At 31.2% G+C, this 17,915-nt stretch overlaps 1 protein-coding gene across 1 annotated transcript; it reads right to left on the minus strand.

The window, feature by feature from the left end:
* Positions 1-860: 860 nt before the first annotated feature.
* Positions 861-14,528, minus strand: LOC129219230 (hemocyanin A chain-like). The gene is made up of 9 exons (XM_054853553.1): positions 14,268-14,528; positions 11,355-11,578; positions 9,163-9,371; positions 7,683-8,079; positions 7,254-7,382; positions 5,495-5,629; positions 3,714-3,900; positions 2,597-2,820; positions 861-1,197 (listed from the first exon to the last, which is right to left on the minus strand). Exons 1-9 carry the CDS (start codon positions 14,470-14,472, stop codon positions 1,012-1,014), a joined length of 1,896 nt encoding a protein of 631 aa, XP_054709528.1. The 5' UTR covers positions 14,473-14,528; the 3' UTR covers positions 861-1,011.
* Positions 14,529-17,915: the final 3,387 nt, after the last annotated feature.

The raw sequence follows: 17,915 nt of genomic DNA on the forward strand, positions 1-17,915 counted from the left end.
AGAAAAGTACCACCATATAATTCTTAATATGCGTTATTTTGGTGTAAATTTTTTTAAATAAACACATACAGTTCCAGGAGAAATAAATAAGTAAAAAGAGAAAGGTTTTTGAAAATCATTGTGGTATTTTAGCACTTTGATTGATGTCTTTATATTATCTTCCTGAATATATAACTGCTTTTTCAAAGAAGAAAGAAAAGACGATCTATAGCAGAATATCTAAACAGTTTTAAAGATGAAAAATCAGTGCTTCTGAAATAAACATTTATGGGATTAATACATGCAAGATTTCGATTTCTCTTTTGCCGAATGGGTAGGAAGAACTTACCAAGACTTCAATTATAAATTAAGAAATCGTTGAATAAGAATCTTTTTTTTTTTAAATTCAAACTTGAACTGGTTCACTTTAATTCAAAAACAAGTGCATTGTAAAGCAGTTTAGAGACTTTATGTGGACTGATGCCGAATCTTGACTTTCTACATTTTTTTTACCATTTTTTACACCATAGAATTTCTATTCGTATTTTAGAAATTAACATTGAGGGAAAAAATATATCGTTTCAAATGTTATTCTTATATGCAAAAACTTATATGCTTCAAACGGCGTTAAATTGGTCAAGAAAGAAAAAACAAGCCGAAAAAATATTGAATAATTATTATATTATTGTATAACAGAAGCTGTGTATCATTTTCTTTTTTAATCTGAGTGTGACTCATTTTCCTGGTGTTTTTTCATCATCTATCGAATAATTTGTTGAATGTGTATACAAATACTCGGGATTATAAGCAAATTTCATTAGAAAATGTAGTGTTACACAATGATAGGTAATGAGTAGTGATTTTCATTATGAAAGAGTATATCACTTAGAAACGTCAGATTTAATGATCATACTCATTTTATTACAATTTCAGTCGCAGTTGTGGTTTTCTTGGCTCGCTGCGGTTTCCAGAAAATAAATCAATGTTCGATATGTAAAAGTCATGTATAAGGTCCACGGATAATGTTCCTTCTTAATCTTGGAATCGGACTATAACGTTGGAGATCAGCATATTTGGAGTGCAGAATTCCTCTTGGCTTTCAGCTACAATTGTTCTGTCAAAGGGGAATCCCATAGGTTTCTTATCGGGGTACTTCTCGCCCATAACACCACAGTAGCTGAGGGCATCAGTGCATGCTGTCTTTCCAGTGGTAGCGACCTGAATAAAAAAAAGCAGAGGTCAAATTGAGTGAAATATGAACTTATGCAAATTTGAACATTAAAAATGAAGAAGTTCTTTTTTTTTTTTTTTTTTTCCAAAGGAGTGAAGATTTAATTGTCCGTTCAGCTCTTCTGCAGTAATTTATTAAAATTTGTGATTGAAGAATAAATATCTGCAGTATTTCATTAACGATTTTTGTGATAATTTTTCGATATCCGAAACTATGTGTTGAATTAGCTTAGGCCTTCATCTAGTTTTCTGCATTGACAATCAATCAAAATTGACAATTCAGTTTGGATTTCACTATTTACTTAGAGCAGTATTATCCTAAAGCATTAACGTGACAATGCATGTAATATAAATCTATATTTATTACTGTTGATTTAGCTTAACTAATTAAAAAAAACTTTTTAGTCAGATAAAGCAAATTAAGTTATTTCAAAAGCTATTTGGAATTTATACAACTGCATTTTTGATGTATAAAATTGCTAAGAGTGTGTTTTGATATTCTGTAATTTAAATAAGAAGCTATCAAAATTTTACAATCGAATATATTTTCTACTGAGCTCAGATAATCAATGTTATGTGTCATGATAACTTTATTTATTTTCATTTGTTACTTACTATGTTTTATATTATGTGTTATTTTTTTAAATAAGCCAGGACCTTTTCTAATATGGACCTACACATTGACTCAAACATTTAGCTTTGCACTCACAGCATGTCTGTCTAATAATTACTCTTAGCAAACATGTGAATGCGAGACATTTTAGAAAAATATTTTAGAAGAATTACTCAAAACCAAGTGGGAGAGTGAGACGTGGTGTTCAACGAATTTTCATTAAAAGATATTTTTCCATCTGTCAAAGGGGGTTAAATATTTATCTTCTCCCCAATCAAACACATGCACTCGGTTATAGAAGTTCTGTACCAGAAACAGAATTTAGATAGAGATCATCGTTCACACACTTTTACTATTTTCTATCGCTGAAATCGACTTTTACGAAAAATATTGTGACAGACTAGAGAAAAACGGAAATATACTACAGTCTGAATTTTTGAATCTTCTCTGCAATACTTGCAATAATAGTTTGCATAATAGTACCGTTTATTATCGTTAACAAAGATCAAATTAAAATACTGAAGAATACTGAACAATGCAAATAGAGGTTTACTAGTAGAAATATGTGGAGGAATGTAAGAAGAGGACTGGGACACGTCTGCATCAGCTATGATTTATGTCAAGAAATGAGCTTTGTTGGTACAATTGATTTAATTTTACGCTCTTATAAAATTAATTACTTTTTTTATAGTAATTCTAAGTTTTTTAAAAATATATTATTATATTTTTCAAAATTAAGTTAAAAATGTATTGTTTGTTTCAAATATAAAATACCTTGTCTTTTTCTGCATCTGTGATCATTACAAACAAATCGAAGACCATGCCCTTGTCGTTGCCTTTAGGAACGAGAAGATGTTGGGGCCATCCGCAGCTGCAGAATTCATCCCTGTCCTCTTGCATGTCTTCTCCGTGAAGAAGTTCTTTGAATGTGTAGGTAGAAGAAATGGTGACACTTGAATCAGTTGAACTCCTTACAAGGGTGTTCTTTCCTGGCCTCACTAAAGTAAATAATTCATTTATTCAGCATTTATGGAATAAGATCAAGTAGCTTAAATAATTCAACATTTTATGCTATTAAATCACGATTGTAATTTATAATGCAACATGTTTTGCATTTTATTTCATTGATTGTATGGAATTACTTTTTGGTTAGGTCATTTCACTTTTACTTCACTTCACTGCACAGAAGTAAAAGAAAATATTCAACAAGGTTCCTTTTAATCCTGAAACACATGCCTACAGTTCTCTGCAAATTTGTGTGATTTAGCATTGTAATATTATCGTTTGTTTTCATGTTTGTTTTAATTTTTTCACCGATTATAATAAATGCAATTAAAATGGCATAAATCTTTGTATACATATATATTGATTTTTCTTTGCCATAAAATTATGACTGCGAGATTAATTGAACATAATGGAATTTTCTTAATCCTTGTTACGTTAAGAGCTCACTTTCATGATATCAAGTCTTTCTAGCTATAAAACTCAGATTAATTAAGTTGCTCATTGTTACTATTGTAATTACTTTGAGGATTAGCATAAAAATCAATGATTTTTTTTTCGAATGTGAGAAAAAGAAATTTTACTGTTTCTACGAAACATCATTATTATTTATAAGCTAATAAATTAACTATACATATGATAGTTTTCTTCTTTCAAGGAAAGATTTGTGGATACTTATTTTCAATTTAAAACAAAAGAAAATAAAACATATTATTAAGTCCCCTTTACTCTGTTTAAAAAGTGTGAATTCACATTTTCAATAATTTCCATGGCAGGAATATGAATAACAAATACAAAATTCAAAAAATATCATAGAAAAAGTGTACGTAATAATTTTGAGTCATTGAACAGAAATGTTTTGGTCTAACAGATTTGTCTTTGTACTTACATTCAATGGAGAACTTGTCCATTTCAATGAAGAGCCTTCGTTGCTCATCCAGAGGAATAATGTTGCCAAGTTCATCATATTTTGGAGCCAAGAAAATTCGAACTGTGCCTTGTTTCTCAACGTTGCTGTTGTTAACGGTGGTGATAATGTAAGAGAAAGCTTCGTGATCAAGATGATGGTATCTAGCCTGAAACAAAGTATGGTTAACACTTAAAGTTGAACACATTTATATTGAAACTATCTTTTGTACGTTTACTATTTCTATACCATATATATATATATATATATATATATATATATATATATATATATATATATATATATATATATATATATATATATATATATATATATATATATATATATATATATATATATTATGTATTCAAGCCAAATACCAAATTTTAAACATTTTATACGAAAAATAATGATGAGAAAAAGGAAAATACCAGCAGTAATATAATGGAAAAAGACAAAGGTTGAATCCAGATCTCATCAGCCGTGGAGGATTCAATAAATATGGTCAAAAAATTTAACTACAAACTTTTTCTCATCACTACTTTTCGTATAAAATGTTTAAAATTTGGTATTTGGCTTGTATACTTTTTTATATTTACTAGTCTTTTTAGTTTTGCTGTGTTGCGCATCTATGGGCTTTAGGTGTGGTCATTTCAATACTTTTCACTTTTATTATAATTGTTATATATATATTTCATGTTCACGTTATTATACGACTATTTGGCATTAATATCATGTCATGATATTTTGCAAAATTTCAATAAAATATGCTTTGACATTTACATTTTAAGTTTTTGTTCAATCACTGTAAAAAAATGTGGAATGTTGCCGGTATTAATGGGTGTAACGTTACACGAATTCTAAACTTCGTAGTATCATTGTTTTAAAAACTCTGTTGGAGGAACCTTCCACTATGTTTTCTGTAGAATTCAAAGCGTATGCGTAAAAATCAGAATCGGCTCAGAGCAGGTGAACTCTTATTAGCGGAATGAAAACCGGCCTTTGGTAGCTGAGCGGTAAAAGCTCTAGCTTTGCAATCTGTCTGTGAGATTCGCGCATTGTGGGTTCGGACACCACTCAAGTAATTTCCTCTCTTACAGCGACAAAAATATCTTGTTTGTGTATTAAAATAAATAAATAATTGGCGTACATTGGTTGTGAAAAAGAACTTGATAAATATTGAATAAACGAATGACTAAAAGCAAGAGCTGCAAAGAATGACGTTTTTTAATACTGTTATATCGAAATTTCAAGAATTGTAACCTACCAATTTATTTTTGTACTGTCAACTAGACTTTACTGGACAATTTAAACCATCAAATAATTAACTTAAAGTTTTAGTCTACTTACAATTAAAGTCGAGTACCTGTTCAAGAAAGTCAGATGAAAGCTTAATTTTTGCTAGTGTGTAACCTTTCAAGCAATTTCTCCGTAAGCATACAGAAAATTGTGGTGTAACCTTACGCAAAAAAAAGTGAGACGTTACGCTATAGTTACATTACCATGGTGTAACCTTCCACAAGCGATGTGTAACTTTACACCAGTTATACAGTAAAACTTGTAAAGTTGACCACCCTTGTAAGTTGACCACCTGTCTAAGTTGACCGCTATTTTCTGGCACAGAATTAGATCTATATCATATAATTCAACCTCTATTAGTTGACCACTTGTTTAAGTTGACCACTAAAGTAGTGCACCGCGAGTGGTCAACTTATACAGGCTTCACTGTAATGCTTTTCTACAAATAAGAGGAAGAATCTTACCCTGACTGATCCAGGAGTTGCAAATTGCATGCAATGCGACAACTCCAACTCATCTTCACGGATGAACGTATGGATTACGTTAGAAATCTTAGCATTCACTTTGATTTCAGTCACTTGAACATCTTGGAAATTGAGCTGTAATGGAATGAGAATCAAAAACATAACTCTTAAAACCATGAAATGATGCAATTAAAAGTTAGAATCGCGACTGTTGAAATTAGTTACCTGAAAAGACCAAAACGGTGCAGAAACATCATTATTTTTTAATATTAGTGAAACATTATTTCAGTGTTTTGCTGTGGTTTTATACATCTATCCATTATTTGAAATTTGATTTGAGACGATTGTGGTTACTAAAAGTAGAACGTTTGTTAGATGAAAATTTGTAAGTTAATTAAACTGATATGTAACCTAAATTGAATACTTTTCATCTATTTTTTTTAATACTCTAATTTTGAGCCTATTTTTAGGAGTGTTTTTTTTAACACCAAGAACCTTTAAAATTCTTAATTGCTCAATTGTTTAATGCATTTGAAAATTAACTTTTTACTAAAGTAACTAGCCGAATTTTTTTTTTTACAAGATGGTGTTTATATAAGTGACTAGAAAATCACCTGTCAAGGTATGAAGGCTGAAAATTGCTTCTTCATTTCAGTGAAGCAACAGCCTGTTTGGGGATATTTTGATCGTTGAAATTTCGGGTCGCATAACTTTGAGCAACTGTTCCTTTCTGACAAAATCAGCGAGGTCAAAGTATATTAACTCTTTTTGGTGCCAAAAAGTTGGCAACAGTTGAAAAAAAAATCAAAAGTCTCAGCTATTTTCTAGTAAAAATATATACAAAATTCAATAAACATTCTCAATTGTTAAATAATTCACGTTTAAAAATAACGTAAATGCTGGTGACGTCAGAACGTTACTCGATCAATGATTTTGTCTATTATATATGTGAGGATTCGTATATATTTGGATTATTGTGACATTGTGAATCATCAAGTTGATTTCCGTTTAAGCTCTACCCATTGAAATGCTTTTATTTTAAAGGCACTAAAATGTGTTTATTGTTTGAATTTTTATTTTATTACCGTTTCTTTGTTTATTGAGTACTTATGTAAAGTATCAAAACATTTAGTCAGGGTAACCTCAATGACTTCTTAGTTTCTAAATTTGTCTGATTGACTAATTAAACGTCGAAAGAAGCAAAAAAAAAAAAAAAAAAAAGTAGAGCAATCGATATTTAGCTTGAAAAGCAATCTGTATTTTTGGCTCTTTTGACGCAAAAAGTATTGATTGTTTCTTTAAGTAGCGAAGTTGATGTAAAAAATATGTTTACAAAATGTGCATACAAAAATAGGATTGTCCATCTTCAAAAAAAAAAAAAAAAGGAGTTTTCTGATTTCAAGTAGTTTAAGAAGTAGATATTGTGTTCTAAATTTTTTGAAAATTTACGACAGAAAAATGACCGCCATTCTTTTGTAACTTTTTCTTATTATTCTTGATAAGAGAAAGTATGTAGTTTTTAACGTAGTAAACTCGAAGTAAAAATATATTTTTTCAATTTTACTGCATTGAATAAATGCTAAATGTTATTATTTTCTGGAAAAAAAATGAGTACATTTTAAAAGTAAATGTTTTACTTTGAGTTTTGCATGAAGTACATATTTTATGTTTAACTATTAATTTTGGTACATTTTCTAATTTGTTTCAATTATCTTTGATTTTCAAATATTAGTACAAATTGGTATCAGCAAAATATTACCTTTTCTTTCGTGTAAACTGGAAGAGTGTGCTTATATTCTTGGAAAACGTTATCGATAAACCTATGGAATCGGTAGAAGATTGGATCCCTGAGACTAGTGGCAGTGTCATTCATGACACCTGGCGTTTCCTGAAAAACAATACAGTTAGTTTAAGTAAATAAACTACAACATGTACTTAAATTTATACAGTTGTTCTTGGCCAATATTGGAATGGAAGTATGCAGAAGCAATTTAACGCGCATCATAAGTTATTTCTAATTCGTCAAAATGATTACTTATTATCAATAATTTAAGTGCATAAAACTAATTTTGAAGTTTTAAGGATTTCTTAAATAAATTATTTATTTCAGTATTTCTATTTATTATGATGAGCTTTTCTTTTTTTTTTTCTGTGATTGAAAGTATAATTGCACTACAGAAAATCTTACTTTAAATCGACCATCAGGGTCATGAATGTAGGCCATCATTACGTGTCCCCAGTTGTGCAAATTGCCATAGAATTGAGGGTTTTTGGAGTCAACACTAGATTCAATAAGAGCACCGATGATATCAGCTCCGTTCTCTTCATCCAATGGGATATCATGTCCCTCAGCGTCAATAACTTTGCCAATGTGGATGGCTTCAAGAATACGTTCTGTCCACCTTTCCATGTCCTGGACATCGACACTGCGTAAATCGTGCATTGCCAACCCATTAGGACGAGCGGCGTAATATCGACCGCTAGCAATGTGAGTAAGATGAGCAGCATAACCTTCAAGTGGTTCTTCGAAGTTGTGGAAAGCTACCATTCGATTCAAGCCATTGGACAAACGCTCGCAATCGTATCTATAAAGGAAAGAAAAACATTGATTAAATCAATCAAAATGTCAGCAAAAGCGCGACATTCATTCACATTTTCGATACGGAGTCTTAATTCCAAAAATGTAAATCTAATCTTGAAATTTTTCTTTTAATTTAGCTGCATTGTCTTTATAAATTAGTGGCATTATGGGAGGTATAGTTTTTAGTTTAATACTAAGATTTTTGTTTTGTTGGTTAAATTTCTTATGAGAAAAATAAGCAATACAAAGGCAGATTAATAGGGCAGAATCTTAATGAGATCATGGTTAACATTATCAATCGTTTATTGTTATCAAAATCATTTGGTCCTGATTTTCTCTATTCATTTGTATATTAAAATAATCGCTTTATATGATCATTACATCGATTAAAGTTATCAGTTTGCAAATCAGGGATTGCGTTTCTGATAAAATGATCAGAAATCGCTTTGCCCCCTCAAAATTTTGCAAAAACGTTGACTAAGAATCTAAATGATGAAAATCCTTCAGATATGACATCAGAAGGAGCAGCATGAAAAACATTGATCAAAATATCCCAATGGCTTCCATATTAACATTCGCCAGATTGTTATAGGAAAGTGACGACGGAACTGGGGAGTCAAATGAAGAATGACTTGATATTCAGTTACCTCCTACAAGTGCTGAAATGAGGAATACATTGGAAGTTTTGGAACTTTTCGTACAACACCACTCCGATGACTTGAAAATATTGATTACGAGCAGTTTATAAAGGAGATTTTGAAAAAAATGCTGGCAATCAACGATCGACTATTTTTAAAAATTTGGTACACTTTATTGTTTTAATGGAAATATACATAAACATTAAATGAGAGTTTTTTTCAACCACTTTATTTGGAATCACTGAAATAAGTATATTTATCTAGGTTCGTGATTCATTTATTGTTATCACTCGGTTATGTTGTCAAAATTATTGTGTCCCAAAGTGATCCCATTAACGGAGACTACTTCAATTTTGAATTTTTTTGTTTTATGTAAATATTTGACCCCTTTTAGATTGAATATTGGAAATACGAGTTAGAATAAATTTATCTCTGTTGATTGTTTTTACCTGGCGCACATCTGCTGATGCATGTAGTAGAAAAGTTCTCCTTTCCTGTCCTTAGGTTGACCAAAAAACTTAGCGTCGTATACAGAAGGATAAACCACATGCCAGTGCCAATGATGTGCATTAACACCAATGTCTTCCCTGTAATAGGCCAACTTGTATTCAGGATCCAAAATATTACCTGTTTCTTGCACGTCGACAGTGATATCACCCTGAATGAAAGTAAGAAAATATTTCAAAACAGAATGAAAAAAGCTAAAATGGAAACTTATACCGATTTCGTTAGTTTTAACTCGTTATTTTCTCATTAAAAATGATATGAGAAAGGTACTTGTTAAATTTTTGAATAGTACTGTTTAGGATACTACTCAAAACGGCTTTTTGTCATTGTCACCCAGAGACAAGAACACGTTAAAAGAAGTTAGAGCAGGGGTTCTCAAACTGGATGCCGCATGATGAGGCAAGGGGTGCCGGGAAGTGTCCATGGTATCCATATATATGTTGGAGTGTGTGCCAAATAAGGCCATGTAAACCAATATAACCATCCCCCTATTTTTTGATGTAGCATAATAAAAATTCGCTATATCGTGTTTTCATCGTCATCATAAAGCCTGATTGATGATTAAGCTTTTTCAACTAGCAGTTTTTGATTACTAGGCAACAATGTAGCAAAAGTTTTTTCAGAAGACAGACGTCAAAACTATCTTAAATTATTTTACGGTAGGTTTTGTTCTACTAGATTACTAGCATAAAAAAAGTTGTTTATTGTTCTTGAAGCCTAATTTATGTAGTTGATGAATTCAAAGAGAAAAATGTCTTTGTACTGTCATTTTTTCCTATAATTTGATAATCTAGAAAAGTAGATTGTAGCCCAATAAGGTCATCTGATGAATATGCAAAAGCCAGTGCAAATTCAGTTCCAAATTAGCGTGATATTTGGTTATGAACATTAGGATGACCTTATTTAGCGCACTAACCTTATATAGTTTAGATGGACTAGGGTGTCGCGAGAAAATTCTAATTCGTCAAAGGGTGCTGCGAGTCGAAAAAGTTTGAGTACCCCTGGGTTAGAGAATTGAAGCACGAAGAAACAAAGTGATGCAGGTGCACAAAATAAAAACTTGAAGATAATGACCTCTTAAATGGAACTAATCTGTTTTGTGGCAAGGTCAATCCTGACTGCTGCTGTTATACAGCATGATTTAGAAAAACTTTTTAGCTTTCCCGTGGGATGAACTTTGCACACCGTTTTACTCAAAACTTTTATTTTTTTCACTTATCTTCCTTTGCTTCTCACTACCTGAATATTAAGTTATCTTTTTACAAACATAACATCATGAAGTTAAAATTAATTTACACGCGTATATAAGTCGACTCCCCTACTTTTAAGAGAAAAATCGGGAAAAAATAGAAAATCCGTGAATAAGCGGAGCCTCTTCTGTAAAAATCGGGACCGTTTTGCTATTTTTGAATATGAACGTAATAAAATGGGGGATAATGAAATGCAGTGAAAATTCTTATGCTAAAAAAAGTCCGATTTTTATACTTTTGCGATCGTAATTTTAGTAAAGGATTCCATTTTCGCTGCAACGGGTTTTGTTACTTGTTTTTATTTTCAATTAATATCATTATTATTATACGCCCAGCCTCATTTTCAGAAATGAGTATGAATTCGCGACTATCGGAAAAATTCGCGAATATGGGAACTCTCGAACTTTTTGGGTAGTCGGTAGTTAACTATAATTATTTAGTCTTTATTTCACAGTCAGACCATGCAAAATTACATCAGAATGGGAAAGTATTTATTTCTTTAGCATTTCTTTAAAAGGAATGGAATAAAATCTGGAAAAGAGAATTTTTCAGAATGTTTTTTTCCCAAAAATTGTTCAGGGAAAATTTTTGGAAATTCTGTCCCGCGCATAAGTCAGGCCCTGAACTTTTAACCTTAGGTTTTGTACTATATTTCTCGATAATCACATCATTTCTTTTTTTTTTTTTTTTGAAATGCAATGAGTTTTTACATAACAATTGCATTGAATATTTTTAATGCATTTAATTTCATAGTAATTAAACACTCTTCTCAATTTTACAGAAAAGTTTAACTTTAAAAAGAATTAGCTGGTAGTTTTTCGCATTTTTAACTATCTGTTTGTTATAACAAAACATTATACATTAATGAGATTTGAATGACTTACTTCATCTCCAACCGGTTTAGTTGTGGCGAGATTGAACGCTCTGATGAGGGTATCAGAAGGAACAAATCTGTCAGCAAAGATTTCTTGAATGGGTGGAACAATGATTCCATGGCAATCTTTTCGATGCAATAGAGCAACTTCCGCTGCATAAGCAAACAGTGTAGAGTTCACAAATGATCGGGCCTGCTCTGCTAAGTGAATGAAATCTTCGAAGTCGTTTGCACCTGAAACAACTCGCTATGTGAGCCAGGTCTTATTTATTTATATATTGCAATTATTACTATTTTTTATTATTATTATTACAGTTGCTTTAACTTCAAAGCATGACAGCTAAAACAAAAAGATACTTTTTCGTGGGATCTGTAGTAAAACTACACCCTTTGGAGAAAAAGATATCTAGTGTTTGTTAGAATTACGGTTTAATATTTATAATAAAACTCACATAAGGAGAAAGCATTTTCTGTCTCAGTGCTATAATACTTTCTCTTATAACCTTATTCAAGACGATGTTGTCCAATATGATGCTTATTATGAAAAATATTTATTTTTCACGTGTAAAGTAAAACAAGTCATAATGAATTTAGGATAACAATTTATTGCAGTTAGCCCCACCACATTTTTTTTTTCATTTAGGCTCAACATGAAGTCAATGAGCTTTCTTAAATTAGTTAAATAGTTTCAAGTAATTTTCTTTAATCGTTTACATATAATAAATAATTGAACAAATGAACACAATTTGATATATTTTTTTATAAACCAGCAATGCTCTAACACATACTTTTTTTATTATTGCATCGGTAAAAATCAAGTTAGGGGAAAAAGAATATTTTGTATTAATGAAGTAAAATGTTAACATTTTTTGAATTTTATCTTTTTTTTCTTAGGAAGTGTGAAACTTAAAAATAAATGCGGCAATAACTTTAACTTTTGTGCAAAAAAAGCACAAACGTGCGAATCGAATTATATTTTCATTTAGTTCAAATATTTAAACATTTTAATTGATTTTTTTTTTTTGTTAAGAAGTATATGGCATATTTACAATCTAAGAACTACGGTAGTATCTTCACAATTACGTCTACGTATACACATCTAAAGTTTTAACAATTTCATTCTTTGGAAAGTTTCTAAAAAATTGCTGTTCAGTTGAAAGTCTAACTACATGATAAAAGCATTGTTTCTTTATTGAAATACAAAGAAACATGTTATTTTATGATAGAAAATCTGAAGTAAAATGGAATGTCGTATTAGTCAAATTTGTATGCTATATTATATTTTTTAAATTTTAACTTTAGTAAGGCATTACTGAAATCTTCCTTTATGAAAGAAATTAATGGAGCAAGTTAAGGCACATAATTTATTTGATAATAACACTTCTAAGAACTTCTGTACTCCATGCACCCATATTAGTGAACATTAAAAAAATATATAAAACTTTGAAAAGCTATGAAATAAGAATGGTTTTAATACTGTTAACTGATTTTCGTTTCTTATTTTGAAGTTTTTGAGAAATTTCGATTTCAAGTACTAATTTGCGAATCGTTAAAAAAGATTTTTGTTGAGAATTCATGAATGCTCCTTAAATTCCTCATTATAATACCTAAATTCCATAAATACGCAATTTGGAGAGAATTTGAGAGTTTTTTCAGCAAGAAGCATTGACAAGCTTTTTGATTCTTTCATTGTTTTTTTTTTTTTTTTTGGTCAACATTTTTTTTTATAACCATGAAAATAAGAATATTCGAATTCATGATTCTGTGATCTTAAAAAAATGAAGTTTGTCTTAGAAGTATGTTCATTAGCTTCGTGACTACTTCAAATTTTTAAAAACGTAATTAGCTTTCGTTTTCATAACTTTGCCGGTACCAAATTCATACTTTTTCAACAGACTTAATGAGCCTTTTCATTTTCTTCACATTTCTCATTCATATTTAATATTTCCAGAGCTTTACTAAAGGTGTATCATCCAGCATTTTAAATAACCACTAACCCGGAACGTTTATTTGAATGCTCAAATTCTGCTTCAGGCTGACGTAATTTTAAATGTACCGAAAGATAATTGTTGATGCGTATAAAAGCATTCTGATATTCTTAGAGATGGAGTGAAGATATAAACAAAACACCCCCGATTCATTTATGTAACTTAATTTCTGTTATAATTGTTTTCGAATTGAAATATATTTACAAGAAAAAACTTGATGTTGAAACTAGCATAAAGAAAAAGAGCCTAGAAAAATGCTTTTGGTCGCCTTATCTGAGGAAAGATATTTCTGTATTGGAAAGGGTTCAGGACTAGTAAGGGGACTTTCAGATTTAGATTAGAATACCAGACTTAATAGGCTTAATATGTATAGCCTGGAGCAAAGGAGAGTCAGAGGGGACAGGATTCAGTTGTTTAAATTTATCAAATTGAAAGATGTTAATGGATTAAATTTTTGCACGGAAAGCAGGACGAGGGATCATTGCTTTAAGTTATTCAAATCTCAGGCTAACCTAAAAAAATAGGAAAAACTACTACTTTAGTAGGGTTGTGGACACTTGGCACAGCTTACCGGAAAAGGACGTAATGAGCAAGGGGGTGGATAGCTTTAAGAGGGCCATTTATCTTAATTGTGGACTAATAAATTGACTAGGACCAGCCTAGCTGGGCCCAGAGCCTGTTGCTGGTTGTCACATTTGTATTTGTATAATTAAAAATGAAACTTAATGTAACTAACTACATTTCATATTTTCCTTGGAACAGCTCGTCATACAAAGATTACTTCAGTGAGCGAAAGATTTTCATTTAACATCATAAAAAATATTTTTGTTTGTTGCTTTCAGATTGAAAATTACTAGATTACTATTTACTAGATATTATGATTCCGTTTAATTTGTTTCAAGGAATTAGTATGATTGAAAGAATGTACCACTTACTGTAGAGAATTTCAATCAGTCTGCGGGCTTCCTCCAAATGCTCGGGCAAGAAGCATGAGAAAAAAGCGTTGGCCGCCACTTGTCCGACAGTTTTTAATCGACTGTCGATTAGATCGGCAGGGATGTTGTTCTCGCCTGTTGCAGCGACATTAAGTCGCTCAAAGAGCTTCAGGACACGAACTTGCTTCTCGTGGAGGAGAGTCATCTCGACGATTGCTTCTTTGCAGCTGAGCACAACCGGGACCGTCCTTGCACTAATCTCTGCTCAGTTTTTACATGACAGCAGCGTTTTATATCTCGCAAGCGGAGCCTTGTTCTAAGAAATGTTTGGACACTGCTCGCTGGGCAGTCGAATCAAACTTTCGCCGAATCTTTCTCTCTAACTATCTATGGCAATGCTATTAATAACTACTGCAGGAGACCGTCCACTCATAAGATAGGAAGCGGATTATCAAAACTAGATCTCATTTCACAGTGTGAAAATTCGCCTTTGACGTGTGCCGGGAACTAGTTGAAGTGCTATCATAGTAAAGAGTTTCATTGATTTAGGTAACATTACATGTGTCACACCAGCATTCTTTTGGTGTAGTTGAGCAAAATTTTTGCTTCGTGGGCACATGTCTATATAAAAAAGGCTTTTTTTAGGGAGTTTTTTTTTCACGGAGGTGCAACATGAATAATCAATTAATCATTTTTTTCATGTTTCATAATTTTATAATTAAATGAAATGAATTGATGATGCCGTTTCTAATATGAAATTTTTACTCGTAATTAAATCGTTTATTTCAAAAGGTAAAATGCAATCTGTTTTTGATCTCATCTGTCTCTTTTGAAAAGGGAAAAATTCTTAGTTTTAATTTATTATTTTTATGGCATAATCAATCAAAAATCGTTGCAATTAGTTACACTATTATTGCAATAATCTACCAAAAGAAAAGTCAAATAAAAGACCGGTAACGCTGTGCAAACTTTCATTAGTCAGTTTCTTTTCTTTTTCGGAGATGCTACCTTTTCGAAATAAGCGATTCAATTGGATTTCTAGCAACTAACAACAGTAACTAATAGAGATGAGAAATGCTTATAATACACAGAAAAAAATTTAACTTTCTGAAAAGTCCTTTTCTGGAAAATCTGAAGCTCCGAAACCACTTGTTAATTCTCGAATTAAAATTTAGTGAAGTTTATGTAAATACTCACAAAGACAGGGTGTGACAAATCCTGTACGCCTGGTCACCCTGGCAACTAAAAATTTTTTCTTGATGACTAGTTCTTTCAGGACGGCAAAAAGTGATGTATGTTAGCTCTGAGGGATAATTTGGTGACAAAAGTTTTCCTGGCTCCTAAAATTTCACAATTTTGTCAGTCCCTGATCAAAGACATCAAATTATTAGATGGTCGATAGTTTTCCCTAATATGCTAACCTAAATTGTTCATAATTTTTATCATTCTCACTATTCAATAAAAATGTTGACCTTTCATAAGTTCATTAGTTTCTTGACTAATGAAGAGAAGGGAGAGGGCAAAAAATATTTTTTGAATATATAGCGAAACCTTCATTATCCGTAATGATAGGGATCGGATCTTCTTAGATGAACCAAGTACTCCGGATGGCATTGCAAAGGAAGGAAAAACCGAGCTTATTCCCGGGAATAAACCGGGATTTTTGGGAAGGAAATTTTAAAATTTCCCAGGAATTTCCAAGTAGTTTAAAGAAAGGAAAACTTTGTTTATATTTTAACCCTTCTCCTACACTATTTTAGAGTTTTAATGCTTTTTACCGTTGTAAATGCAAATTAGGTAACATTTTTCTAAAACAATTATGCCAAGTAGACTGTTTAGCAACCCTTAACTAAAGTTCTTTTTATTGGTTCTCAATTAAATATTTAACTGATTGATTTGAAATTTTAATACTTTTACGAGCACTACTAATCAGTAATTAAACATTTAAATGGTTTATTTTTATATTAACACTCTTTATTAATAGCACTGAGATAAGACATTCATAATACTTATCACTTCATCAAGGGTTGCTTACGTAGTTATTTTTGGACACCAACCAACAATTTGATTTTTTTTTTAAATAAATAAAAATAAACTTGTTCAGCAAGCATATTTTTAGTTTTAATTCGATTTTAATTTTGAATAGCTTGTTCTATACTGAGAATACAAAAGATTATTTTGCAATGATATCATCTAAGAAATCTAACATAATGGTATTTTAAGCCCAGAATCAGGGTGGGAAAACATGGAGTTCGTTTACTTCCAAAATTCCTAATTCAGTACCTATTACTGCTGCTGGTATGAAGCTGTTCTGGTATGTTTTTATTGCAACTGAGCAAACTAATACATTGATGTTCCTATCTACTTGTATGACAGTGATTCGTAATAATCGGAAGTATTCTATCATAATTTGAATTAATTTATACTCCGGATTCCGCAAAAAATTAGTCTATATTAGTCTAATTAGTCTATAGTTGCCACTACGTTTTCCTCAAAAAGCAGTAGGGGAGAATGGGGATACTTGATCCCTAGGGATTCATGATCTCACAGTCAAAAATGTACCAAAATCATTAAGCAGAGTTTTGAAACCTGACAATTATGTTAAAGTTATACTGTACATAAAAACTCTCAACACTTTGTTTTTTTCAGCCATTTTGTTTTAGCTCAAGAGATGATTGTCTGAATGTGTCAAGGGAAACCTTTATTTAAGAAAACATTCTGAAGCTTACATTATCCGTCATATACAACTTTAAAAAAATACCGAAGTGTAATGTTAAAGTATAGAGAGTCTTTAATAATTGAGACATATTTTTAGTAATTTGCCACTGATTGTTAATAATAGAACAAGTATATTTATAAAAATCGCATATAAGGGATACTTGATCCCTTCGTTTAGAGGGATACATGATCCCAGGAATCAACTATTCATATGACAATATAAACACAATGAAAACAACATAACTGTTGTTCACTCAGTTGACATGAACTTAAAACATTTAAAACCATGTTAACCGAATAAAACTTATCATACTATGAGTGATAGATTTAAACAAACACTACAGTAAATATGCTTAATCAGTTCGCACTTCTAAGCCACATAACACCTCAAACATCTAAAATTGAACTAACTCTACTGATGAATTATGTTTTGATCAGCTAAATGAGCTTGAACAAGTTGAAATAGATAACAAATATTTAAAATGATTTTGCTATAGTTAGATTTACAACAAAAAAGTGAGTTGCCCATAATGTAGACCCATTAGCGTATAGAATGCAAAGTTCGATTTCAAGAGTTTGAAATAAGTTTTCTAAAGCGAAAAGGTATAATATGCTAAATCAATCTATTTTTCCAGAAAAATTGATAAAAGTCTAGTAAATGAGAATAAATGTGTTAAGTTTCACACATCGAGTTGGGTTGAGCAGAACTTTAAGAACTACAACAAACGAATTGTTTGCATTTGACTTTTCAGGTGCGAGAGAGATTACCCGCACGGCGTTGCTCGTGCTACGAATTTGAAGGAAGTGCGTTGAATAAAGAAATCCAATCTCTCCCCCCCCCCTACCTTCTGACGTGAAATGATTAATTTTTTTTCAACTAAAATGGGTACACATCTTTTCAAAAAAAAACCCTATTAAAATATCTTTGGA

Source organism: Uloborus diversus, chromosome 3 (assembly GCF_026930045.1).
Source record: "Uloborus diversus isolate 005 chromosome 3, Udiv.v.3.1, whole genome shotgun sequence".
NCBI classification, from domain to species: domain Eukaryota; kingdom Metazoa; phylum Arthropoda; class Arachnida; order Araneae; family Uloboridae; genus Uloborus; species Uloborus diversus.